This window comes from Tympanuchus pallidicinctus, unplaced genomic scaffold, assembly GCF_026119805.1.
Source record: "Tympanuchus pallidicinctus isolate F22 unplaced genomic scaffold, pur_lepc_1.0 scaffold18, whole genome shotgun sequence".
In the NCBI taxonomy this organism is placed as follows: domain Eukaryota; kingdom Metazoa; phylum Chordata; class Aves; order Galliformes; family Phasianidae; genus Tympanuchus; species Tympanuchus pallidicinctus.
In genome coordinates, this window is record NW_026294699.1 from 4,328,903 (window position 1) to 4,355,199 (window position 26,297).

General features: G+C 34.3%; 1 protein-coding gene across 23 annotated transcripts in view; it reads left to right on the plus strand.

Annotated features, from left to right (window-relative positions):
• Positions 1–26,297, plus strand: part of RBFOX1 (RNA binding fox-1 homolog 1) — a 743,472-nt gene that overhangs the window by 678,415 nt on the left and 38,760 nt on the right. For all 23 annotated transcript variants that reach the window (XM_052679517.1, XM_052679520.1, XM_052679521.1 and 20 more), the window contains 2 exons: positions 15,090–15,222; positions 23,981–24,020. In XM_052679517.1, coding sequence (XP_052535477.1) covers positions 15,090–15,222; positions 23,981–24,020 — 173 coding nt within the window. The remainder of the gene's footprint in view (positions 1–15,089; positions 15,223–23,980; positions 24,021–26,297) is intronic.

Sequence of the window (26,297 nt, forward strand, 5' to 3'; positions counted from 1 at the left end):
GTATGTAATCTTTATGAAAATTGTATTCAAAATACAATCCTGCTCTTTTAAGGCACTAAAGACTTACAAAACAATTAACTTATTTTATTAACTAGAACCAGGAATAAGAACAAAGGAGTTCCAAAGCGGCCATCTCTACAGTATATCTTTAGTATATTTAATTTTTAGTGTTATTCCTTTTTGATTGAAATACCCCAGGCATCTGAGATTCATTTTACAGAAAACTATCCAATCATTTCATTCTTTTCATGTTAGGGAGCTTCTATGGGAGGAGAGGGGCAGTGTTTTTTATTTTCTGTAATATACTCTAAATAAAGTTTAGGATCTAAAGTTTTCCTTGTTGCTCCTATTAACTCACTGTATTATATCCTAGCAAATTTATTTTTGGGGCTGCTGTTTACATCTTACAGTATTGCCACTATTATTAAATCCCTGCATAGCCGTTGTAGAGCTAGCTGAGATCTAGACTTCACTGTTTACATTATTTCTCATGAGTCAATTCCTTTGAAAAATCTATTTTGCAGTGGTGCTCCTTGAATAATGATATACTAACAAACACCTGTTTATTTTCCATTATGCCAAATACATAAGTAAACAGACTTTGCCTATCTGTCTCCCACCGGGCAATATGTAATACACATATTCATAATAGAGATTGCCAGTAGTCCTTGCAGTAGAAATTATTACACTTTGTTGAATTTGTGTGTCTACAAGTCATATTTTCTGTTTTATTCATATAATAGTATTTCATATTGCCAAAATGTGTTTTTTTCCCCCACAGGTCCACAACTCCTACTAATAATGAAATTTTTACAATTATTAATCTTTGCTATTATATTTTTATTTATTCTAATTAGACAAGTTTCAATAAAGATGTAAAATAGTTCAAATTCAATAGGATTGAATTGAATGAATCTTCAGTTTTCTCTCATTTTCATTCTTTTAATATTTTAATGATCCTCTGTGCTACATTTTTGATGCATATTTTTGACAGTGATTTGAAATCTAATAAATCAATATTAACATCTATGAGATTATTTTTTTTACTATTACTATTCCGTGTAGACAATAGAATGGCAGCCTTCATATTTGAATAATTTATTACTCATTTATGCTGTTATTTTCTGTAGCGTTACTGCATTTTTCAGAACAACTTACAGTTGAAGAATTAAGAAGTTTAACATTTTATAATCATTTGAATGGAAGCGAAAGAGTCACCTGAGATTTTTTAAGCTGAGAGGTTTGGATTTCATTAAATGCTAATGGAACTTTGGAATTTTCGAGTATTTGGAAAAGGGTGCATCCCCACTTTTAAGCAACATTGCCATATTTAACTTGACTGTATGTATTTTGTTTCAAAAAAATGTTACCTACAGAATGAGTGGCTGAAGCATGATGGTAAAATGTTTTTCTTAACTCGACTAGCTTTATTTCTCAGTTTCTTGATTCTTAATTGATTCTGATAGCTATGAGCACTTCCACCCCTTTTCTTGGCTAGCCAGAAAGAAGAGCGTATTTCTTCAAACAGCTCTTTCTCTTCTGGTGTTTTACTTGCCTAGGAAATATTGTATGTATCACCTCAAACATTTCCCAGTCCAGTGATCAGTTACACCTCTGAACTTGTCGGGAGACGGTAACATGGCTCTGCTTCCTCCCATCACTTCTGGTCTTTTGCATAATACGGAAAGAAATGAGCTGTTTCTCTGCAAGCAGTGGAACAAATCAGTAGCTATAGTCTCTCATGCTTCATCTGTTCTCTTAGATTGGAGCAGAAGACAGGACCTGGATCATTTTTTCACTTGCACATCTATTCTGAGAATAAATAATTTTTTATGTAAAAAGCACAGTTTCAGCATGCAGATGCATTCGTGTCTCTTGGTGGGACATACTATTTGCTTTACTGAGATAATCAAAGTAAGGAAACTTAGGTTTTCTTCTTGGCTGCTCTTGATTCCCATAACAGTGGAGTTCTGAGAGGAAAACTATTAGTTACTTCAGTAAATTTCTTCTCCATTATCCTATTGAAGAATGAATAAAGTCCAGAAAAGAACATAGACAAGTTCCTATGTAGGACATGCATCTGGAATTTCAGGATTAGAGTACATCAGCTCCTGATGAGGAACGCGTTGTCAGGAAGCTTCCCGTAGATTCTTGGTATCTCACTGTTGCTGAACTGAAACTTAGCAAATGAAGGAGCTTAACTGCGTGTAATAATGGTCTCATTTTCCTTCTTCAGACTAATTGCTTCCATGAAAAATTTTAAAATCCTGAAAAAAAACATTGCTTCTAATGTTCAGTGATAATGAAGAAAATGTTGGAAATATCCAAAATGAAGTGCTTGAGCATAAGATCCACGAGAATGCTAGCACCAACACCCTCCTGAACTAAAGGAAGATTAAAAAAAATAATAAAGTTCTGTTACCGAGTATCTGTATTGCTGTTCAAGGGCAATAGTATAGTTGGGTATGTATGATGAAAAGAAAAATAAGCAAACATATATACTTTTTTTAAATCTCATTTTTATAATGTGGAAAACATGAATGAAGTGTTAATTAGAGCCAAATAATGGTATGGAAGAAAGTCACAAAACGATAGAGTTATTCAGAGTGGAAGGCCAGTTTGCTCAGAGCACCTCTAAGGATGGTGACTGTACAACTTTTCTGGGTTATCTTTTTCAATGCCTGAATGTTTTAACAAGAAAAAACCTTTAACCTGTTTCCAATAGAAATCTTTCAAGTTATATTCATTGCAACTTGTCTTTTGTCTGGATGCCTCTCTGAATCGTCTGGCTTTGTTTTCTTGATAATGTTCCCTATACGTTAATGAAAGGGACATCTGCTGGTAGAAAACCTCTTTGTGTTCTGCAGTAGCTCATCAGCATCGTCAGGATCACTAAGCACCATGAGTTGGTTAAGGAAGCCAGCCCACAGCTGTGCATCACATTATTCAAATGCTTGCAGTTGTGCATGCCCAGGTTCCATGGAAAGCAATGAGCGATTATGAAATCTAATAAAATTTCAGTGACAGCTCAATGTCTCTACATCAAAACTTTTTGATCTTTGTAACTTTTAGACTTTATTGTAGTGCCATCTAAAAATAAAGATACTTGAGCCGTCAGGTGTGTAACTACTATGATATTTTTCCAAGCATGAATGAGAGGACAGTTCACTGCATTGATGAATAGCTAACATATGGTAAAACAGTAAATTGCTATATGCCTTTATGATTCACAGATGAGTGTCTGTATTTCCCAAATGTTTTGCATGCCCAGAAAAAAGAATTGTATCTTGACTTCAATGAGAATATGAGTTAAACTGATGCTAGTTTGGGGTTACATTTTCTAAATATTAGATTTGTTTCATATTCAGTTACCATATCTATTGGTATCAATATACACATGCTCTTTGTTCCACAAGTGTTATTTTTTGGTATGTTTTTTTTTGAATAAAAATAAATAAATACTTCATATTATAAAAAGAAGAAAAATTACAAAAATGCAGGAAGAAGATATTCATTTATTCAATTTTACCATGCCCAAGAGCAAATAAGGTTTGTAGCCTACTTTTTAATCAATTTAATTGATTAAATTTTAATTGATTAAAATTTTGCAGGAAGTGTTGGTATAATCCAGAAAATATGATTGCGGTGGTGCAAATGCTTGTAAATCTGTCCCACGTTGTTCTCCTTCTCTAATTGTAATTGTCTGATAAAAGTTCCATCAGTTTCTGTAATTAACCTAATGGTCTAAATGAATTTCCAGATCACTAGTTATTCATTTAAATATAGAAAATGCCATCACATTGAGTTTAATTAATACAAAGCAAGTTCACAATCCATTGTATCATTAGAATACAATTTTACTCTTTTAACTGTTTTAATTAAGAACATTTTTTTTTTTCTTATTTTGTTTGTCCCGCATATGGATTTGGTTTTTTTCTTCTCTAATTATCCTCTTTTCTAACACTTATGATTGAAATATTTTAAACCCATCGCTCTTTGAGTTCTCATCCCCAAAATATCAGTGTAGATATTTTCTATATTTATTTTTCAACTATTTTTTAAACAGAATTCAGTCAGTGCTAAGTTCATAATCCCATGATATGCCCTGGAACATCTTATTTGACTAGATACTCCTGTCACGGAAATACATATGACAGATAAGCACTCACCAGAGAATACTTTTGCTTTGTGTCAGACAGATATTAAAACAATAAACTGTGTTGCCCTGGGATTTTGGCTTCTGAGCAACCTGAAAACAGCAAGGCAAAGATGAGAAGTTTTTGAAAAGTGGGAAGGCAGTTCTTTTAGAAAACTCCCTGGAAACCTTTGGTCCTGTAGTTTTGTTATTTAGGATTTTTTTACAAAAAAAATATTTTGAACACTTATTTACAGCGAGTAATCCTGTTACGTTATTGCATGCATTAGAAATGTTCCTAAGTTGTCCCAGTAATGCTTCTGATTCAGAGTTATTCATTAGGTACTACTGCAGAAGGAATATCTTAGATGATAAACTACATTCAATGTTTGGAATCTTGCTTCTGCATATATACTTAGTATTAAAATGACTTACAATATATGATCAACATTTTTACTTCAAAATACATATTTTTCCTCTGCATGTTCTATTTCATTAAGTGTATAGTTGAGGACTTTTTTATATGTGTGTAATAGGTAAGAAAATCATAAATACTAAGTGTAAATCTACTAGTAGGATTTAGTCCATTTGAGTATTCATCATGCCATAGAGTTGGAATTAAGTAAAGCCTGTTTTATTCAATGTTTCTTTTGATTGTCCTCAAAGTAGTCTATCTGGCATTTGAATATTAGTTAACTAGCTAAAAAAAAAAGCTCAGTGAAACTATTTTCATGCTTTTTTGCTTGAGTAAAGACATTCCACGTTTTATTTTACTGTGGCATTGCAAATAGGCATTGACGTTTATATTATATTCTGTGATATTTACAGTAATTAGGAGATTATACGTGGAAAACAAATTTTCAGAAGGTCCTTTGAAATGTCCTTCTGAGCAGAATCACCAATAGAAACATTTAATTTGTTTATTTTTTCAGAATTTATCTCCTTTTGATATGTAATTACATGAAAATAGTAACGTAATGATGATCTTGTTATGACATTATTCTCCTCCAAGCTGCCAAAGTTCAAGTGCTCTGACAATTGATGTAAGCATTTCAGGGTTTTGTTTGTGAGACGTGGTTGATCATATTTCATCCAAACGGATGTAAACTTTATTGTAATGATAGCTGTTTTGATTTCATCGTAGTTCATACTAATTTATTTCTTGTGATTTGTCGTGATCTTTTAATATGCATCCTAAATTAATTAATTAACCTTATAAAGTAAAAAGAATTACCAGAAGTAGCATTGAAGATGCCCTTTCTGGTCTCTATGTTAAAATACTGTTTAGTGCATTTACATGAAAGGTTAAACAAAGAATGTGTCAATACTAAGTAGAAAGACAAGTTTCCTAAGGGCTTTCCATGTTTCTCAGTTTCCTGCTCAAGTATGGAAGCATAAAAGGATGAAAAGTCATACATCACTTCCAGAGAAAAATGTGCATGTCAGCTCTTACTGAAATATCTTCAGAAGGTTATTAAGCTCTTCATTAGCCCATTGTATTAAACCAGGGGTCACGTATTGAGTAAAATTGTTGCATAAATCTGAATGCAACGTAACTATATGCAGGGAACTATTCAAGCTTCAGTTGACCTTAGTTGTCATACGTGATGTTCATTCTGTGTAATGAGAACAGGGGCTTTATTTTGTTTTTTGTTTGTTTGTTTGTTTGCTTGTTTGTTTTGTATTTGAAAGGCCTGTTTCTCTTTCCAAATTAGCTTTACTGTTTTTGTAATATTGATTTCAAGTGGAATTCCTCTAAATATATTCACTTGATTCCAAAATCAAATGTATTATGTCATTCTACAACACTTGGATTTTGCAATCCTTTTTCAAGCTCTTAGCAAAAAGGACTCTCAGAGACCCTCATGACTGTGAAACTCAGCATTTGTGCTGTAGTGGAGACAGGCAACAGCAGTTCCACTTATGTCATATGTAAAGTTTTCTAATCGGATTGTAAAGCCATAATGATTGTGTTTACTTTTAACATCACAAATATAACATAATTTGGGTCGTTTATTCTATAAAGCCTTTTATGTTTCAAAATTAAACATTTTAGGAGCAGTTAAGCTTATTTATCCAGGCACTTTCAGCTCTTCTATAGGAAAACAATTTGTTTCTTCTGAAAAGATTTTCGTTCATACAGGCTGCTGTTTATTTGAAAGTAATCTGCTCCAAAGGAAAAAAGAGTATTTAATTTGAACTTAAGCCAGTAGTTGAAATATGGATTAATATTTACTGTAAAATATTCACAGAAAAGTCTGTGAAGCACATTGCTAAAATATGCAAGAAAGCAGTAAAAATACAGAATACAGGTCTTACTGACTGTCATTTCTCTAGCTGAGAAATTCAGTCACACTACAAACAAAGTGTATCGTTCACATGCCAAATAGGTACTGCACATAGAGAGGTAGTTCCTCTGTATTTCTAATAAAAGGAGTCATCATCTGTACTGAGCTTACTGATAAATGTTGCAGGAAGTGTGGCTGCGCATAATAGATTAGTGTTCAATATAAATACGGCTAATTACAATGAAATTATTTTGCTATAAACAGTTACAGCAAGCGGTGTAGTAGGTCCAGAGAAATTATAAGAAGTCATTCTGTTCAGAAGTCAGAATGGTAAATTCTTTTGCAGACATGCAGTTCCCTCTAGAAAAAACAATTAGTTATATAAACTTTCAGTGTACTGTGGTGATAGTTGTCGCATCTTCTGAGAATCTTAAAAAAAAAAAAAAAAAAAAATGTTCAAAGATAGTACAGGAGAACAGTAGTTATGTTTTATGCGACAGATTATCACTGATACATGGTCAGTTAATCAGATTAATCACTAATAACTGATAACAAATCAGATATTTTTGTTTATAAAACAAAATTATTCTTCTCGGAATTTCCAGTGAGCTCTGTCTTCAGTGACTGCTCTTAGTGTTTCATTCCCCTTTCTTGTGAGATGCACATTTGCTATAATGCTTTCTAAATACCATTTATTAACTTCTCATAATAGCTAAGATGAAACTTAGGCAAATGTTTAAGCTGGAGTGAAAAATACATTTTCTGAACCTCCTTGAAAGCTCTGAGTACCCTTCTGCTTCCTGATCAAAATCTGCCTCTGTTTACCCATCTTGACCTTCCTTGTCTGTGTGGTTGTGTGGTTGCTGCTTTTTTTTTTTTTTTTTTTTTTTAACAGCTTACTTTACTAGCTGAGAAAACCATTTCAGTGGGCATTAGTATCTGGTTTGCTTCCTGTGCCTATTTTTCTTAGTGCTTTTACAGGTGTCTGTTTCTTCCAGTCAGCAAAATAATGTAAGTGCCATTGAATGGGTTCCTTAAACTGCTTTTTTGGTGTTACATTACAGCTGTGTTTCTTTTTTCAACTTCCATTGTAATTCTAACATCTTGGGTTTTTGTTGTTGTTGTTGTTTATTTTTATTGGTAGCAGTGCCTGAAATTCCTGTTATGGCATTTTCTGGATTCTGCATCATTCTGCATTGCTATTCTGTAGCTGTTTTTAGGGTAGCTGTCTGTTTATCTTCCATCAGCATTTTAAATGTCTGATAGCTCATCAGTGAGATGTATTGTGTTTATCCAGCAATTGTAAATACAGAGATCATTTTATTCTTTCAAATTTATTTTTGGTGCCTTGTTCTTCGTATTCATTCTTGTGTTAATTTGTTTAGTGATGATGCAGTGTGTCTAAACAGGTACACTTACGAGTACTGTAACAATAGGGACATACTGAATTGTATGCCACTGATGTTTAGTGTTGGTTTTTGGTTTTTTTTTTTTTTAATTTATACCACATTCCACACTTGGGTCATGGAAAATATAACATTTTTCATAGTAAACTGCAGATTTTCTCTTTGTCCTCTTCTTCGAATATTACAGATGTTGTTTGACCAAAGACAGTTGGGAATCTCTTTCCTGTAAATGGAGATATAGCACTTAGCCACTGGCAGTACTCATGCTTTATCTATCAGGACAATAGGACGTTTAAGACAGTGATAAATACATTCTGTGTTTTTTTGCTTTGCAACGTGATCTACAACAAGATATATTTGGTGTTGAGTCCTGTTTGCAGCTTCCAGTGTTCCCTTAGCTTTGTGTTCTAGATTTTGCCCCATTTGTTTTCAGTAGCTAGGGAAACATGACTGACTGTACATCTCAAGTCATTCTGTCAGTCAGCTGGAAAGTTGTTCATTTACAGATTTCATTTTACGGTGTCTGATCTGGTTTCAAAAAAGTACTGTGTTAGTGTCACTGTGTTTCTTATATTGTTTAATACTCATTATTAAATCATGTATCTTAAAACCATGTTTTGTATAACAAAATTCTTTCTCAACCTGAATTTCATATATAGTAAATATTTTTGATATATTACTATTTTTAATATATATATACGATTGTTTGCATTTGAGATTTTTTTTTTTTTTTTTTTGCTTATACTTGCAGAATAGTTAATGTTGGAAAAGACCTCTAAAATCACCTACTCCAACCGTCAACCCATCCCCACCATGCTCACTTTCCATGTCCCTCAGTGCTACATCTCCCCTTTTCTTGAGCACTTCCAAGGACGGTGACTTCACCTCCCAGGGCAGCTTGTACCAGTTGTCTTACCCCTCTTCTGAGATGAAATTTTTCCTTATATCCAACCTGAACTGATTTTCATAAACAAATGAGTAATTTTTTTCAGCTCCATAGTAGTGCTGTTGTTCATCTAATTTCCCACAACTTTTTGCTTTGTCCAAGAAATACTATTTTTGAAAACATAGGGGATCTTGCAGATGTCAGTAATCAGGAACGCAAGACAAATTGTTGATCACTTTGATCATCTACATTTGAAGATTGTTCTTTAACCATGTCCAGACAGCTTTGTCCAGCAAAGATCAAGCTTCCAGAACCTCTCTGGGTAATCTGTTCCAGAGCTCAGTCACCAACATATAAAAATTTATACATAAAGATGGCAATGTACAGGTTTTGCCATTAAGATTTTGTTCCAGATATTATAAATTCCTAACATACGAAGGTGTCGATATATGTAGAAACCAATGGCAGTTTATTTGCAGGTTAGAGATGAGGAATGGAGGGGGGGGAGTGGAGGAGGAGAAGAAAAAGAGAGAGAACAGTACTATATGTACTTAAAAGAATTGTAAGGAAATCTAGGTGTGTATTCAGTATGTGCAAGCCATTTTTGGTGTAATAGACCATTTGAATCTGGAAGCAAATTTAAGTTAAAGTAGTCAAATATTAAGTCTTGTTGGAACAATTAGTTGTCCTTATACCATTTAGCCTAAGATTAAGCACATTAAATAGGAAGTTGCTCTTTTTGGTGAAGTATACTCTGCGTATATTTTGAGTGCATTTGCTTGTGTGGATTATTTAGTATGGAAAAAAAAACTTTAAAAATCTTATTTTTCGTGTATCCGAGGATGAAATAATTGAAAGAAGTGTCTTAAAGCAGCTGCAATATCAAGTATCTCTAGAAATATTTGTTATCTTTCAGGGCACACTTCATTATAAAAAAAATCACAAAATGTATGTGAAATTTTGGGCTAATTCAGATTTGTCTAGAAACTTAATGCAGTAGCGTTGAATAAAGGGATTCAATTACAGTGTGCAGTGTTTTATAAGAAACTGTCTTACATAAAAAGTTAATTAATCAGAGCTGTGTCAATTTCCTTGTGCCATGTCAATTTGTAGCAAGGTAATTAATCACTAATCGCTCAGCATGCAGCAAACTAAGGGACGATCCATGAGTCATTTATTGTTGTGGGTTTTTTTCAAAATAAATAGTACACAGAGCCATGAAGAAACACATCTTGCCTTTCATAATATTTTTATCAACAGTTTTGCATGTTGTAATAGACTGCAGTAACAAGCAGCTGTAGTTCAATGGAATATGAATATTAAAGAAACAAATGAGAGCAGATTTATAGGACATTGCTTTTCTGTTATGTCAGTTTTGAGATTACACTGAGCAAATGAACAGTGAAAAATTACTCTTCCATGTGGAGAATGGTGATTAGACTTGTACATTAATTAGAGATTTTTGTTTTCCTTTTCAATGCATTTCAAATGAGAGTGTCCTATAAGAAATTGTTTGTCCAAAATGCAGATTTATTCATTCTTAAACAACGGTGTTTAATACTGACATGTATTTTTGTACGAGGGTATGGAAATGATTGTTCCACTAATTCTGAGTAGGTTTCAAAAACAAACATAAGATTTGTGTTTTGAATGAAAGAAATAGAAGGAACTGGTCATGTCTGTTTGATGTATATGGCAAATTTCTTTTGAATTCAGTTAATTCACAATTGGATCCCGGGGAGGGTATTTAGTTTGTTACTAAGCATTGTGAACTTTCTAAAGATTTTTTTGAACTTTGAAATTTATGCATGTGATATATATATATATATATATATATATATATATATATATATATATACATGATTTTTAAAACTGTCATTTTAAAGGCTGTGATAATGGAGCTTTTACTTGCAAGGCAGTTTTGACTGTGTATTTAAATGCAAAATTCTACAAGTATTCTCTCTAACAGTTTTTATAATTCTTAAAGAAAATGCCAATTAAAGCTACTAATACTAGTGGAAAAGTCAGTTGACATAAAACACACATCAGGAAAAATTCCTGATTCTGTCTCAGCAATCTCAGATGATATGATATAGATCACTCTCTTCTTTGTTCTTAATTTATTGTCCCGCACTTCTGAAGTGTTTCCTCAACAAGGATCTTTTTAAACTATGGTGATAATATAAATGTATGTTGCTTCATTTCTAACAGTTAAACTACCTTGTAGTAAATTAGCTACCAACCACTTCCAACACGATGTACCATTAAAACTCTTCGACATAAAACACTGGAAAATTCTTGATAACAGATGACCTTATGATTTGTGCAGAGCAGGAGAAATTAGGAGTGATGAGGGGTAGATTCATTCATCCATTTTGATGGCATACCTTTCTTGAGGCATATGGCACATTCATACAAATTCAAACCACAGCACAAATGCAAAGAATAATTGCCCATTAAAATGGCCATATATTTTTATGGCTTTGATACAAAATCTGCCCCCTATTGTTTTTTACATCTGCTACACTTTCATCCATCCCAAAGCTTTAAAACTTTAATATACAGTGTGTAACCCTTAAGTATTATTTTAGCAGGTTATGTTCCTCCTTTTCAGAACTCAAGCTTTATCAATGCTCAGTCTGTTTTCCAATGCTTAGGTGGAGATCTGGTGTCTAGAAAGTCAACTATCTATCTGTCATTTTTATTTAGTAGAAGATGAACAAAACCAAAGCTTATATGTTTTGGGAGAAAATAAGATTTTAATAAATTTAATTTGTGAACACAACTGTGATTGGCATGAAAGGGATCTGTATCTCATACCTGTATTTCTTTCCTATATGAGATTGTTATTTACCTAAATTTTACCCACATTGTAGCAAGTCCTGTTAATCCCAAAAGGCTTTTATCTTTCAGAAACGTTGCACTGTGCTGACCAAATTAAACGCTTAAGATCTAAACTGAAGTTTGATGAAGGAAGTACCAAGACAGTGTTTCCATGTTTACAAAGCATGCAGATGATTTTTTGGACAATTTTCAATGCTTTCAATGCTTTTTGATAATCATACTAGGCAACAAACAAGTGCTTTTACTCTTTTTCATTAGAAAAAGAAAAATTGTATTTCCATTGTATTAATTGCTTTTATGTTGTTACAGTTGTGCCATTCACATTTGAATAACATAATAACCAACAATAGAACTGATAGGGACTATTAGATGAGAAAGTGAATTGCCTCTTTGGCTTATATTTGATTGTATGAAGTCCTTAGAGATGTAGGTTTTGTGTTGGGTTTTTTTGTTGTTTTGTTTTACTTTTTTTCTGTTTGTTTCTTTGTTTGTTTAACCTCATATTGTTAGCAATAACGAGCAGTTGGAGAAATTTCCCTTTTCCCTATCTCAGATCAGAATTCCAGTCATCGAATTACTTTGATACATTTAAGCTATTTTTATTTAGAAAGGTACTCTGATGCTTCCTAGCTGATGGTCAAACACATTTTCTATGCCATTATATTAGCATTTTCAGTGACTGAGTTTCAGTAGTTTGGTACGGAGGCATTAAGGAAGGCTGACCTACAAACTGGAAGTCATTAAATTCTTAACCCTCCTGGCTAGTATATTCATTACTTTGGGGGCTGGTTGATGCCTCTTAATGCTTCCTGATGGGAAAGACCATCTCATAAAATTGTTTTTATTAAGTCCATTATTCAGTTATGTTCCAGTGGTGTTACTTCTGGTTATTTTGGGGTTGAGGATATTAAAAAGTTGGTAGCAAAATAAATTCTGTGGTTATTGCATGCTCCTTACCACCTGATTTCTCAGCTGGGATAAAGCAGAATCATTTTTTTTTTACTGAACTCAAATCTAGGCTGACATGATCTTACCAATTACTATACCTCTGGCAATAATTGCAGTCTTTAATAATGTATCTGTAATTAGAAGGCATGTTTTCACAGCTCTATCAGGATGACCCAAGTCATTTCTGGGGGATGGATGTAATTTTACTTCATATGAGATCGCTTTCTGTAAGATTTTGCAACACCATTCATAGTTCCATATTTCTCAGATTTAGTTTCCATTATGACTTATCTTCTTCGTGACAGAACTGCAGATCATTATTCTAAATTTTACTTGTTGCTTCTGTAAGATTTTCTAGAGTTTTGCTTTAGTCTAGATGTGTTATGTTTTGTGATTTTCTTAAGGAGTCAATACATGTGAGATGAGCATAGCATAACTGTGGAACTAATTCAGACTTTCCATTTTAATACAGCATAGAAAAAAATCAGATTCCTTGAAAATGGTAGAAATCCACTTCTGGTCTTAGCATCTCTCATAAATGTTTGCAAAATTACTGCAGTTTTTGTGCGTTGTTTTGTGTGTGTGTGTGAAAGCTATATTAATGGTATAATTAAAAGTAATGAAGAAATACAAAAACATTAGCCACTGTTACTTTTTTCATCTGAAATGAAGAGACAGGCCCATTATTTATACACCTCCCACTATCCATAGAGAAATGGACAAGTTGATTTCAAACAGTACATTTTACAGAAGCAAAACTGTCTGGGACCCTGACTTTTTTGTTCTGGTTTGTTTTTCTGAAAGATGAACTATTTACTTCTTGAAACATAGCTAAATATGTTAACTGCTAAGAACTGACTGCTGAAATAGATCTTAAGAGTAGAGGTTCTCAGATTACATGTAAATCCACGGGGTTGTTAAATCCCCATTTGATTGCTTGAGTTTAGAATTTCTCGAGTTGGTTTATTTTTCTTTACAGCTGCTTCTGTTACTCCGTAGAAGTGCATTTTCAGTATGTAAAGAACTATAGAAGCACACGTAAGTGAAGAAGTTATCCAAACTGCTCAAAGCTGATCAGACTTCAATTCTTGCTTGTTAGTGGCATTTAAGTCAGATCAATTTCTCTTATTCTTGGCAGTTCCCTAAAACTACATTTATTAAAGGTAGCTAGAGAATACTATGCTTTAGGCTTGTTATTTAAGATATGTACAATTTCAGGCATGATTTCATGGCCATACTCTTCAGTGAGAGGGACCGGACAGTCCGAATGAGGCATAGCATTAAGGCGATACTGAAGTCACCATTATTACAGTATTTTCCTTTACATTTCATCTAATAACATTTACAAGTTGAGATTTTTTTTGTCTTTATTTCAAATTCAAGGCTATTTTAAAAATTTAACAGATGAAAGACAAATGTGAAATGAAAGCATATTTCGGACTTGAAAAACTGTTTTAGTCATCATTTCCTTCATTTGCTTTTATCAGGGTGCTACAAAGCAATATTAATGTATCTCTTTATTTACATGCTGTAAATAATTCAGTATGTTGAAGCACAATTAAAGTAACCTGAGTGCCATCAGAGCTGGATTTAATTTTCTGTGTCTCACTGATGAATTGGTTCCAAAAAGACGTTTTAACAGTAGCCAGCAACATGTGTCTAAAGAAGAAAAGAATAATTAAGTATTCATTTTTAAAAAGTAAAACAAAATAGGAAGTTTCATTTTTTTTTTTTAATTAAAATATTTGTGAACAGAGGAGTTTTAGAGATATTTTACAGAAAACGAATAAAACTTACCACTGTATTACTATTCTATTTCTGATGAAAATATGTTGTTTTGTGTGAAACGGTAATTAATGTTTACAGCTACTTGCAATGACAATATAAAATTGTCTGAGTCTGTTTCTTCTTTATATATCTAATTTATTTCTATTAGGTCTGTATATTTTCTGAATTCACATATTTACAAACTATTCAGTTTTTGCCTCTGAAGAAATAATATGTACCATCATAAACATGATATACCTCCCAAACTCTGAGAAAGCTCTTGCTCTCTCTTTTTTTCCCCTTGATATACAACTCAGACCTATTAGTAATCAAATTTTTGAAAATGGAAGCTCCGTTGCATTTGTAAAATCATCAAATTATTCAGATCAAAAGGGGACTGTTGGACGTCACTTGGTCCAGTGTTTCACACCTGCTTGGAAGATAGATCCAGAAATTTCTCTGGTGCTATAAATTTGTGCCTGGGCTGAGTATTGTTGGCTTCAAACATCTCTTTTTAGAGGTGCTGTCTGCAACAGACAGCATTGTTTTTATTAATGAATCTCTTCCAGGGACATCAGAGCTACCTGTGTTAATGCCATCTAAATTCCCAGCTTGCAGGGAATACAAAGATCTTATGTAAGATAATGAGGCCTCTGGTTGAATGACTAATAATTTACTTATTTGACAATATCCACCTCATCCAGTTAAAGACCGTGCTTTAATATAGGCACAACAATACTGCTACACTACTTTTACCTAGTTTTAAAACACCAGATTGATCTGAATATTTTGTATTTCTCTTCTTTTCTGTGCAGTGCCAGGATTTCCCTACCCTGCTGCAACTGCAGCTGCCGCGTACAGAGGTGCCCACCTAAGAGGCCGAGGTCGCACAGTGTACAACACGTTTCGTGCAGCAGCACCCCCCCCTCCGATTCCAGCCTACGGCGGGTAAGGAGATCAGCCTCTTTTACCTAACACCGTGAATTTCCAAAGGCTGCAAACTGGTTGTAACTGTGGTGCATGCTGGTCGTGTCTCACTGCAGAAACCAACACAGCATGCAACCAATCCAAGAATTGGAAGTGGTGCACCTTGCACTGAGTATTGAAAAATGACTGTAATTTGTACTGCCATGGTTGGTGGCCTTAAGCATTAGAGGTGTCACATATTGTTATGTAAATGCTCTTAGAGACTGAATGCTCTGAACAGAGAAATTGTTTCAGCTAAAGATGTGTTTTTGATGATTGCAAACATCTGGTTATTAAGGAGGTTGGATCAAGTAACTTCTTTTCCTTCAAATCATCCATTGAAAGTTGTCTCTGTACCTAAATGCTTAGTGTCTTTTTGGATTTTTTTTGTTTGTTTGTTTGTTTGCTTGTTTTATTTTTTGTTGTTGTTTTTAAATGTTTTTTTAATTATAATTTTAGTTTTTCTAGTTGATATTTTAGTCAAGATAGAAATGTGGACTGCTTCTTAAGGGTCACATGCTTTCTGGTACGTATTTGCTTAAATTACACCTTAACATTTCACTGTTAGTGACCTACCTTTACTAAAAGCAACAATAAAAGAACAAAGGAGAGAAATCCATTGCAATCATTTTTAGAAACTCAATTTTATTTTCTGTTATTCGGAAGTGGAAAAGCATGGTATATTTCTGAAGGAAAGAAGGGAGGAACAGAGTGTGGTAGCTCTGTAAATGCTGACAGAATGTTTTTGTATGATGCCTGTGGTCTTTAAAAGCCTTAGCAATGTTGAAACATTTTCAGCTGTTAAGAAATCAGTAAGTTTAGTAAATCCGTAAACATGGAAGATCCCTGGGTAAAATAGTATTTTATGATAACAGTTTGTAGTAGGTATGTCAGTACTTCTCTGTAGAGCAACGGATCTTTCTGGGAAAGGGAAAGGAAGGTTTGGAAAGTCGGGGAGTGAAAGTGATTTCTCTCTCACCAAAATAATGCCACACAGCTCATCTACTCTGGCATTGGATATCCTCATATAAGGAACCTTGCAGCACAATATGATGCTGAGACCCTCTCCTCCTACTTAATTACAGCAGAAGACAGGTGCCCTTCACTAGTCCCCCCACCCCAGACTTCCTTTGAATTCTGCTGAGAAAAGCCAATTGAAGGTATTCAAGACTAATTTGGGCTTAATCTTTTCCATATTGTCAAAACACAGTAAAATAATTATGTGGCTCACAATGTACCAGATTTAAGGAGATACCTGAAATATTGTTGACTGAGACACAATGTCTAGAACTACAGTAATAGACCAAAGTAATACAAAATGAGGCACAGGATCAATATCACAAGGATCAATATGCTGTTGTAGTATTGGAATCTGGTAACGTCAATAATGCTTATTCCGGCCATATTAAGGATATGCTGGTGTGTTTCCAGTTGCATTAGTTCGTTTAGATCTCCTACCAGCCTTTTACAACTAAGCTGACTAAATCCATCTCTGGTTGGAAGCAGTTTCTTATGAAGCCTGTATTTGATTAAGCCAGAAGGCATGTCTTTTCTTCTAGACAAAAGTAGTCAGTTAGCCACTGAGCTAAATTTTTCCAGGATATCTGGGACATGCTCTCTGACCATTCATTCACATTGGGCAGTACCCTTCAGAGAATTAAGCTGTTTGAAAAATAAATATGAAAGTGATGACACAATGCCAGGTTATTATTTTTTTTTTTTTTTTAAGTGAACTACATCTTTTTTTTTTATAGACTAAGTAATACTATTCAACTTAAGGGAGGAAGACACCATGGTTTTTGAAAAAGATTGTCTGAGTTACCTTTGGGCAAGTATGGCATCCCACCCAAGCACCCTATTGTTGCCTAGACTGTCTATTTTAGAGGTAGTCCAGGTATTTGTATGTGGCAAAGAGGGGAACAAGTTTAGAATGCCTTACAGGACTGACTTCATGCCTGGATGTCTAAGTTATGAAATGGGTACTGCAGGTACAAAATAAACATATTTACATGTACTGCGTACTGCAAGCACAGATACATGTTTTATAGTTTTCCTTTGTGCTTTTAAGACTTTACCTGTTTACCAATTTAATTTATAAGCCTTTAATTTAAGAAGCCACATAAGGGTGGGCTGTGTGTGTTGTGTTGGATACACCTATGTGTTCATAGTTGAGTTAGTATAGTGATTCCGCAAGAAGAATCAGATTTCCAAGTGTAATGAATATGAATCCTCATAAACGGTACTGCTTAATTCCAGCATTTTACAGATTAAATTTGATGTAAACATCGTGAAATCATATTTAAACTTAATAGGTGCTTCAGCATGAATCTGCAGGATGGTTTGACAGTTAGGTTGGACAGATCTCATGTGCCTTCATGATCTGTCCTTAAAGTTGGCTTAAGGAGCCACGCGTTGACTCAGGAGAGAAGTTAGATCATTATGTTGGCACAATGGCCTCCTGTTTTCTGAGTTAAGTCATCAGTCATCCAGGATTCTACTCTGCCATCCAATACATTGCCAATAAATTCAGTATGTATTAGAAACAGTCTCACTGCAAAATTTTTCAATTGACAAGCCAAATAAAATTACCAAAAGTGATTAGGTTGGAAGGCACCTTAAAGATCATCTAGTTCCAATTCCTTGCCGTGGGAAGGAATATCACTCATCAGATCAGGCTGCCCAGGGACTCATCCAGGCTAGTTGTGAGCACCTCCTAGGACAGGGCACCAACATTTTTTTGGGGCAGCCTGTGACAGGTCCTCAACCCCCTCTGACTAAATAATCTCCTCCTGACATCTAAGTCTCACATTTTATTTTAAAACCATCCCTCTTCTTGCTATCTGTGTGTATTAAAAAGTCTCTCTCCTGTTTATAAGCTCTCCTTAAGCAGTAGAAGACCACAGTGAGGTCTCCCTGGAGCATTCTCCAGGTTGAACCATCCCAGCCCCTTTAGCTTTTCTTTGTAAGAGGGGTAGCCTGGCCTGGAGGGTGCTCAGGCACCAGCAGCCACAGCATAGCAGCCTCGTGGCCCTTCCAAAAGCTCTCCATGTAGCTCCCCACTCTACCAGGTCCACTATAGGCATGATGGCACCGGCCCAGCTGCACAGGGAAACTGGTGACCACAGCCATCTTGTCTTCATTTAGATAGGTTTGAGTTCACAGATGAGTCAGGTTTATTTTTCCTTCCACCTGTGGTTTAAAATAGCCCATTGATTTCTGATACATAAATTTACATCTTCTGTGATTTGTGGATCAGCACAGAACCTAGTAGTTTCGTTGCACTGGTCTGCAGTTGGATGGATAATGCTTTATTCTGAAATAATTTCTTTGGCCTGGTGTATCATCTGCTAGTAACTTCCTTGATACAGCAGTCCCATTTGGAATTTCTTCTCAATGCTTTGTTCTGTGCTCACTCATTATGTATTCTGACTTATCAAAGAGGCCAAAAGGCAGAAGGAATCCTTGATCAATGAAAACAAACTGTAAGTATGTTGTTTTCAGTTTCAATGGAAGTAAGAGTCAGGGACAATTACAGAGAAAATAAAGAGATCATAGAGAATGAACTAAGTTACAAAAGGAAGCAAACAACAAGAACATCATTTGTTGATAAGAAAAATGGAAAACTCCTTGTCTGTTGTTTTGCAATTAATTTAGCAGCAAGCTTTCATTTTTCCACTCAAGAAAGTAGCACTGCTTACAGCCAAGCAATCAGTTTGATGCAAAAATATTTTCAATAATTAAAAAAAATTGGTGTCCTAAATATTTATTTTTGAATAACAACATTTAATTTAGAGTAAAGCTCCGCAACATACAGTTAGAAAATACAATTTCCTTTTTAAAAAGTACCTACCTATAAATGTAAAATGTTAAGCTGATTTGAAAAGGTTTTTTTCATTTTCTTTCATTTCTTTAATCTTTGACAGCTTACATGAAATGAAATATAATAAGTGATTTGAAATAATCTTTTGCACACTGATTTGCTTATATTCAAAAGTTTTAGAACTGTAAAGAATCATTTTCAAATAGGAAATCAATGGCAAGGCTAGGAACATGTATTTTCTTACCGGTCTTACAAGCTTGATACTAGTGTTTATCTCAGCTGCACGGTCTCAAGATTCCCTGCTCTGTAACAAAAACCTACTTTCTTTTCTGTTTCCCTTAAGCTGTATTTATTCTTGTTTACATGTCCTGTTTGATACTGTCTGATTTTTTCTTAGACTCTGTATCAGCAAGGTTATGAAATGGCAGTGTGTCCTGATCTGTCAGGAAATACAGATCTCGTCATTATTTAGGCAGTACAAATTACTATGTATTCTTATGGAAAGCTCTTTTCTCACAGTTACTGAGAAACAGCAAATACAACACACTTTACTAAATCTACAGAAAACTGGTGAATACAGGTGTATTTAGAGCCACCGTTTTCTTATAAATCCAAAGATATCTTACATGCTTTAAAACATGGTTGTCCAGTCTTTTGGCTCACCTGGGATGCATTGAGTGAGGAGGAACTGTCTTAGGCCTGTTGATGTTTTGGCAGTTGCCAAGCGATTATTGGGTGTCCAGGGCTGGGCCAGGCCACTCAGCAGGCAGGAGGTGCCGCCATGATGGCACAAGGCAGGGGGCAGAACAGAGCAGAGGCTGTGCTGGGCCACATGCAGCCTGTGGGCTATGGGTTGGACATGTGTCACTTTAAAATTAAGTAAATAATAAATAAAAAATTTGGGAATAACTTCCCCAAATTTGTTATTTTAAATGCTTCCAGGTAATGCATTAATATATCATATGGTCCCGAGTGAAGTAATTCAGATTTCAATAACATGGCTATTTCCAGACCCTCTATTAGTTGACAAGGAACTCAAGATTTATGTGGCTTCCAGGACAACTTCTTGAATATAAATTGTAAAAGGAGCTGTGGCAAGATGGGTCCTTCTGTGGTGCATTCATTCTCTTCCCAGATTTGAGACTTACTTGTTCGCTGTGCTCAACTTCAGAGAGAGAAAAGGGGATGATGAGTCAAGCAAATTACCCTTTGGAAAATCATATACTGGAGGAAAGAAAAATGCAGTGTAGTTCTTGATGCTTTATACTTAGTCTTTCTGTTAGAAAACATTATTTGACTCCCATGATAAAATTCAGTCACAGGAGTCAACGAGTGACAGTGAATGGAAGAGATAGTCTGAAAATATACAACAATGTGAAGAAAGTTAAGAGAAAAAAAATCGTAAGAAGTAGCAGGTCTCATATTCAACATATACTACAAAAGTGTAAGAAGGAAATCAGATAAAATTAGCTGATTTCTTTTCATAGTTCATATCCTGCCTACAAATGTTATACTCATTTGCCTGTTTCTGTCTCTTCGTGTTAATACTAGCCATATTTAATGGTAGTCATGCATTTGTGTTTCATTTAGCGCTGAGTACTTCCTCCAGTGTAACATTTGTTAAGCAGCTACTGAGCTGGAATTCAAAATAAGTTTCTGTCTGTACATGATTGAGCATTATATGTAAAAGTAAGACCTAGACAAATGAACTAACCTACTCAGGATTACATCCAGCTGCATTTGGGAATTCAAAGTGTTTCAGTCTATATTCATCTTTTGACATCTCCACTACAAATTCACAAGTCACCAAGAGGAGAAAGAAAATACGTCCTGTTTTTAACACACATTCTCTCAAATTTGTTATTTTCTGAATAATAATGTTCAGTAATAATGGAAAATAGTATGTCTTAATATTCTGTGGGGGGTTGATCTTGGCTGATGGCCAGATCCAGCTGCTCTCTCACTCCCACTCCTCAGCATAATGCAGGGAGAAAATGAGATGGAGCTCATGGATTGAGATAAGGACAGGGAGATCACTTGCTAATTACCTTCATGGTCAATGCAGACTGGACTTCAGGAAACTAATTTAATTGATTACTAAATAAAATAGGGTTGGTGGTGAGAACCAAAGACAAAAATTATAACACTTAATTGTCTGTATCTCGCTTTTTGTAGTCTCAATTAAACTCCTTCATTCCATGCTCCTCTGTCTCCTACTCAAGTGGAGGGGTGTAGGCGGCTGGGAAATGGGGGATTGCAACCAGTTTGTAAGATTTCCTCTCCACTGAGGGGATTTCCTGCTGCTTCAGTGTGAGCTCTCCATGAGCTGCAGCTTCCCTTAGAACTTACTGACCTGATCTGGCATGTGCTGCTCCTCTGGGGTCTCTCAAGAGTTGCAGCAGAACTTTGCATTTGTTCAGCATTTCTGCAGTTGTACTTGCAGAATTTAATGATAATGGAGATAATTATTTCTGGCATTTGGTTCTGAAGCAGTTATTTTGGACTGCCTCTGTCAATTCTAGAGGCTGATCTCCAGAATTAGTAAGTAGGAAAACAGTTTGTTTCTATTTTATTTTATTTTATTTTAATTTTATTTTATTTTATTTTATTTTATTTTAATTTTATTTTATTTTATTTTATTGTTAGAAATAAAATAGGACTTGAGTCTTCCTGCTGAGCACTGATTTATTATCAGTGTTTCAGTGGTCATCTTGGGAAACATCAGAACTTCAGTAAGAAAGAATGATTTTTCTCTGGAACACTGCATGACCTGGATGCTCTTTTAAGATGATATATTTTTTGATTCATTTTTTCAGTAACCTCTTGCAAAAAGTTCTGAGCGTAACCACTACTGTTTGATTGTTGTTTATTTTTAAACCACATTATTTAAAAAAAAAAAAAAACAAACAAAAAAACAAAAACAAAAACAGAGCTTTATCTTAATTTTGTTTAGCTCTCATGCTGTGTTATTGTAAATAACATCTTGCTTTGTTTATTGAACACAGAAATATATAATTTTAGACTTGTTACATTAAGCCTTAAATAATTTCACACACTGTACAACAGCACTGATCTATGTGGCATCTTTTTGGATGTGGAGACTGTGTTTGGCCTCTTATATGAAGGAATGTGTAATCTTGTCCAGAGATTATTTAGAAAATGGAGTCCTTGTCTATGGAATGAATATGCCTTTTTTTTCTTTTCAAATGCATATCATTTGAAAAACAGACTTCCTATATGAAATTCCTGAAAATGGCCTCTGCCTGAATTAACCTTTGCGTTGTTTGTATATGATTTGTATGTGTATTCATGATTGTGTAATTCTATCTTGCAGTCATGTGGAATGTTGTACTTCTTACACACAAATAGGTCTTACACAAACATGTAATATTTTAAAAGAGTTAGAATATAAAAACCAAAATGTAGGTACACTGCAAGATAAATAATATTTTTTCTGTTAACAAATTGTGTAGGCTATATATGACATATTCTAATCTGCAGACCAAATAAATGGAAAAATACATAAGTAAATATCTGAACTTAACCAAAGTGAATGCCAGCCACTCTGACATAAGTAGAGCCAGGCTTTCATGCATTATGCCACCGTAAATTTATCATTGATGAAGTGTAATTCAGTTTATGTACATGTATGCATATTTTTTCTTTTCTCAAGTGAATCTGACTTAGTCACTAGTTCATGCCAGTGGCTTTTGGTCACTGACCTCAATTGTTCAATTATATTTCTGACATGAAAATTATTTTAGAAATTGCAGAACAGCTTAGGCTAGCAACTTCATAACTATTACTCCAGAAACTAATATTTCAAACTCAGAATTTGGTTGCAAATAACCTATTGAGTGCTCTCATATTTAGTTATTGAGACTGCTTGGACTGATTCTGTATTAGAAATACAGAAGTTTTAAGTTGTAGATCTGCAAAACAAAACAAAATTGCTGGACTTCTACAATGTGTGCAATTAGTGTTGATGTTACATATTTCCAATTTTATTTTGTGTAATGATTTAAACCATCCTTGTCATATTCTATCATTTCTAATGGAGAGCTAGAATCTAAAATTTGAGCTAATTAAAATAAGAATTTTTCTAAGCTGAAATGAAGCAGTCTTTAATTGCATCACAATTCTACATTTTTTCAGACAAGAAATAGTGATGTATCCAACTACAACATCACGGTAGCTCACAACTGTGGGCATGTTTGCCAGGGTGGTAAAAGGACAGTGAGAAAGGCTAATACTTTTCTCATAAGAATAGAGTTAATCCATTTTAACGAGACCTGTTGTCATTATCATAAATGTCTATCAAAGCAGTACCTATGAATACTCTCATCTCTGTGTGCATTAGTTATTGAGATTTGAAGCAGTGGGTATAGAATTCCATCAGTACAATTATTTCACGCATTTCCCTCACCCTATAACCTATTTTTAGTGTTTTCCTCCATCTAAGTCGTGACGAATACCACTTTGTTTTAGAGGGCTGACAATTACAGGACAAGAAAGTATTATTTCAGAAAATAACATTTTCTACATGAATTAAAACAAGTCACAGAATTGGACCTGTGAAAATTTCTGTAGAAAAAATGCTGCCAATTTTTCAGATTTTTTCCTTCAAAAAAGGAAAAACAGCTTTCCAGAAGTATTTTCCAATTCTGCCATGCTTCATGTTTCACCTCTTTTTGACTAAGCATTTGGCATACTTTTATTAAAAAAAAAATAAAAAAAATTCAGTACAGTTCCACTTCTGATAATTGCTACCAACCTCCTTAACCAATGTGAAGAGTGCCTTCCTTCCCCCCTCCCTCTGTTCTTGTGACAAGACTAACCTCAGCTGTGCAGGGGTTGGTGGCATTTGCATGTGGAAATGCACTAATATGGATGTTTTTCTTTGTGTGTGCATCCTTGCAGTGTTGTATACCAGGATGGATTTTATGGTGCAGACATTTATGTAAGTATTCATTGATGTGCATGCTGTCCTTGTACATTACCAGAGTCATTCTTTTTACAAGTTTGCTGCCTAGCTTGACTCTGTTTTGTCTATTTACCATCCCTTGCCTGTCAGAAGGAATTGAGAAGAATATCTCTCACATTGGAAGACCTTTCTGTTCATTACATCTATCATTGTTCAGTGGAGCTGAATTAACTCTTCAATCAAATGTTGAATAAATGCAAAAAGATGTGAAAAATATGTGCGTGCGTGTATGGTTGTTTGTGGAGGAGTGTTTCCCTTCAAAATTAAAGTATTAAGAGAAGTTGAAAATAAAGCAGAAACATTCTTCTGCCAACCCCCCAAAATATTTTTTTTGTGTTTTGTTGTTGTTGTTGTTCTTTTGTTTTTGTTTTTGTTTTTTTCTTTTTCAAACAAGGTTAGTTAAGCATTAATGATAGTTGAGGTATGAAAATGCAGTATGGAGAGGTATACACTCAAGTAAATTTTCTCAAATCTCAGCAACATTTGGGATGTGTCATGGAAGAGCTTAATTACACTGTAAGTTTAAGATGTGTCTCTGTATTTTGTCATTTGAATAGACTTCTGTAGACTGCTCTTTTAACATCCACATATTTCAATTTAAATGAAATAGGTAAAGATTGCTCAAGTTGTATGAAGTGCTTATTTTTGTTAGTACTGATAGCCTTGGATAGTAATTACCGGCTTCTCACTGAAATGCGTATAGCTCATTGGTCACCAATTTCATTTTAAAGGATATTTTTAAACTTCTTTTCTTACTAATATTCAAGTTTTTTACCTTGAATATATAAAGAGAGGCTACTTACATCTGAGCATACAAGAGGTTTAAGACTGAGGTTGAATTTCAGGCTTCTAAAATAATTTTTGCACCCTGTGTTTACAGTTTTGTAAAAATGCTTGGCTATGAAATACGTTACCAGTAATAAGGTAATCTTTCACATCTGTTATTATTTTCGCAATAGCAGACTGGTCCAGGTATCTTTATTTCAACAGACAACTTGCTATATCCTAATTGTGCTTATGTTTTTCTGTCTCTATTGAGTTACAAAGAGATGGATGAGGTGAAATTGGTTTGAACATTAAAAATTCACTAGGTAATGCTAGGAAACATTCCTTGTCTTTATTACCAGCAATCTTTTAGAGCTATTTCTAAAGGAACAGAGTATTTTTGAATACATTTTATATGAAAGGAAAACAATTTGAACTTATGGAAGAAGTAGGTTTTGGTTTTTTGGTTTGATAAAAAGCTGACACCCATCTGATGATTAATTTGCGAAGTTGAAAAATATTTTTAAAATAAATTAACAGTTTAAGTTTAAAATTCTATGTGCATTTAGAGATGCTATCTGTAACGTATTGTTAGTGACACATGAGAATAACTTATTTGTCAAAAGCTTACTCTAGTAAGCTGCTTAAGTCTCACCTAAATGCATTGCTATTGAATTTTTCAGCTATATAGAATACACAGTGTTAAATTTTTATCAAGTCTGATTTCCAGTTTTCATATTTCTGCAAACTGTGACATCCATTTTGCCCAGTTTCCCAATGTGAAAATCTGAAAGGCATCAAGAAGTCCACCTCAGTATTGCTTAATGTTGATAGTATAGTTTGGAGTTAAATGTTTATGTAACAGTTCATGGTTTTGGAAACCACTGTTGCCGCAAAGCAAGGTGTCTCTTTTGGTGCTTGACAAAATGGTTTCATTTTAAGGGATCCTTCATCCTCTCATAGTCTTGAACATTTTTCTTCCAAGCAGAAAGAAATTTCAATGAGGAAGATACCGGAAAAATTACTGATTTCCAGTGTAGTTTCAGTCTTGTTGTTTTGACTACTCAAGTGAATTAAAAATGTGAAAGCTATGCTGCTACACCAGTTTAGACTCAGTTGCAGCTTTGTACCTCTCAGTGCATTTCCTAGTTCTTTTACTGCAGCAGAATGATTACAGAAGTTCATATAATTGAAACATTCTTGTGGAAATCTATTATTTTATAACGTTCATGGCTTCTTAGTTCATAATTCATTTTTCTTCACATTTTTCTTTCTTCCATCCAAAACATTTTGATGGTGAAAGGAGGAGCGAACTAGTATAAGCTGAAAGAAAATTTATTATGAAGTGTATTAGTTCTCAGTGTATCAGTTTGCAGCAGACTAAGTTATTTATTAAATCCCAATTGACTATGATATAATTTTACTCAGCTTTTGATTTTAATTATTGAGATGAAGCTTTGGGAAAGAACAAGTGCTTTGTGGGAAAAA